At 45.9% G+C, this 2,011-nt stretch overlaps 1 protein-coding gene across 1 annotated transcript in view; it reads right to left on the bottom strand.

Moving 5' to 3' along the window:
* Window positions 1-2,011, bottom strand: part of LOC119588855 (1-phosphatidylinositol 4,5-bisphosphate phosphodiesterase-like) — a gene marked incomplete in the record, with an annotated part of 69,524 nt that overhangs the window by 29,371 nt on the left and 38,142 nt on the right. The window contains 1 exon segment of the mRNA XM_037937493.1: window positions 998-1,077. Coding sequence (XP_037793421.1) covers window positions 998-1,077 — 80 coding nt within the window.

Here is a 2,011-nt window from a genome sequence, read left to right as displayed (position 1 = left end):
TCAATGCAAAGGTATAGAAACAGACAAAATAGAAAAGAGAACGGCAGCTTTTGCCACGGCGTCAGGTGCGTCATTCCTCGGAGTGGCATGCTCGAGGTTGCCAAATGTCTGTGAGCTGGAAAGACTCCCTTTCCATTCTGCAATTCGTGAAATGGCACGTGGCTCCTACTACTGCAACATGCCTTGCGATGAGAATAAAAAGAGCGTCCATTCCCGCATTGCAATATTTGCTTCCTGGTGCAGAGGTTCTGTAAGTTCTCTCGATTTACGTTCGGGGAATCTTTTATTGTGTAATAAACTCGACTTACAACAAAACTGAACCGCTTGTTTGATTTGTTTTGACGTTACTGTCCTGAGTTTTGGATAATTTACGCTTCCCGACGTAATTACAACCGCGTAAAGCCAAAGGAAATAAAAAAAATAACAGAAGAACCGCGAGGGAAAAGGCAAGATGCAAAAGGCCCATTCTTCACTACGCCCTGCGCGAGGTTTTCACGTGGACCAACACAGCTTCCAGCCACGGTCTTCATCAATGAACGGGTTGTCATGGCAACGGGGTGCTGGCCAACCGGGGAGATAAAACTTACCCGCGATACCGATTGCGTCATCGGGTCACACTGCACCACGTGATGCGCACGCACACATACACAGAACTGCAGACAAATAAACAGAGACAGAAGGCCGTCAGATGCTAGGAGTGTTGCATATTAAGTTAATATAAGGTTAGCGTGCGCAAAAGAAGGATTTGTCAGAATAAATACAAAAATCATCGAGTGAAATTTCGATCCTCCACGCCATTCACACTCCGTGCATTGCAAACGCGTCATGCAATGCTAAAATACGCTGTGCACCATGCTATGCAGATACACACACTGCGAAGAGAACATGTACCATGAAATTTCGTCATGCACAATAAAACCAGGACATGCACGGGGACATCACAACACGCATCATAAAACCAGGACATGCACCTTGTAGGGAGGGCGTCGCGACTTACTGTTTCTTTAAGCACATCATAGGACATATGTTGTTGGCTCTCACATTGTGGAAGATTTTCCTTAGGTTCTCTAGCCATGCCTGTTGGTGGAAACGGGGGAAAAAGGGGACGTTTAACATGGAGTCAGAACGGAGGATGTTTAACATGGGAGTAAAAAAAGGGGGAGAGTTAAACATAGAATAAAAGGGGGGGGGGTTAACAAGGGAGTTCAGGCCAGCTCATCTCGGGTTTAATGGCAGTTTAGCATTATTTCTGGTTTTTAGTTAAAATGGAATTTAGAGATTATATGCCAGGTTCAACACATGCAGCGCGATAAACAAAATTATGAAACCCAATACGAACTACAAAAATGAAAACATCGAATTGTTGCTGTGATACGTTTGTGAAATCTGTCTTCGAAATCTTCGCTTATCGTTTTTCTCAGTCCTTAGAAGCAAATTACATTCTTTCCTTCTATTTTTTCATTACCCATTTTTTCTTCTTTTTCCTTCAGTCCGTTCGTTCTAGCGCACCACTTCTTCCTCGTCTATTCATAAGTTCCTTTGTTTTCTGAGATGTAAGTTTTCGTTTTCTCTCTCTCTGTATTACTGTCTAGCTTGTTTTCCGAGGACCTATCTTCCTTGATCCAAGTGGTTTTCGTAGTTCCGGCGGATTTGTTTTGCTTACGCGAACGCCTCCTAACGGAACCCAGGACAAAATAACTAAAAGCATCATCATTTTTGCCCACGACGGAACCATCTTGCGTCCGCCGCCATGTCTCTGGCTTGCGTCCTGGTCCACAGCCGCATCCAGTAAAGTGATCCTGGGTAGCTGCAACCGGTTTTATTTCGTGGATCCGGCTTGCTTATCCGAGACAGGTACGCTCGGGCAGGCATACAGATGAGGCGCATGGGCTGGGTGCCGCGCCGACGGGCGTGGGCGTGCGAGTGACGTCACGCTGCGAAAACAAGGCAACTTGGAGGAGACACTGACTCTCCCTTCTCTTGGTGTCGCTTTTAACTTTCGCTTCCCCCC

Source organism: Penaeus monodon, chromosome 24 (genome assembly GCF_015228065.2).
Source record: "Penaeus monodon isolate SGIC_2016 chromosome 24, NSTDA_Pmon_1, whole genome shotgun sequence".
Lineage (NCBI taxonomy): Eukaryota > Metazoa > Arthropoda > Malacostraca > Decapoda > Penaeidae > Penaeus > Penaeus monodon.
The sequence above is the reverse complement of the archived record's forward strand: the minus strand, read 5'-3'. Positions and strand labels throughout refer to the sequence as shown.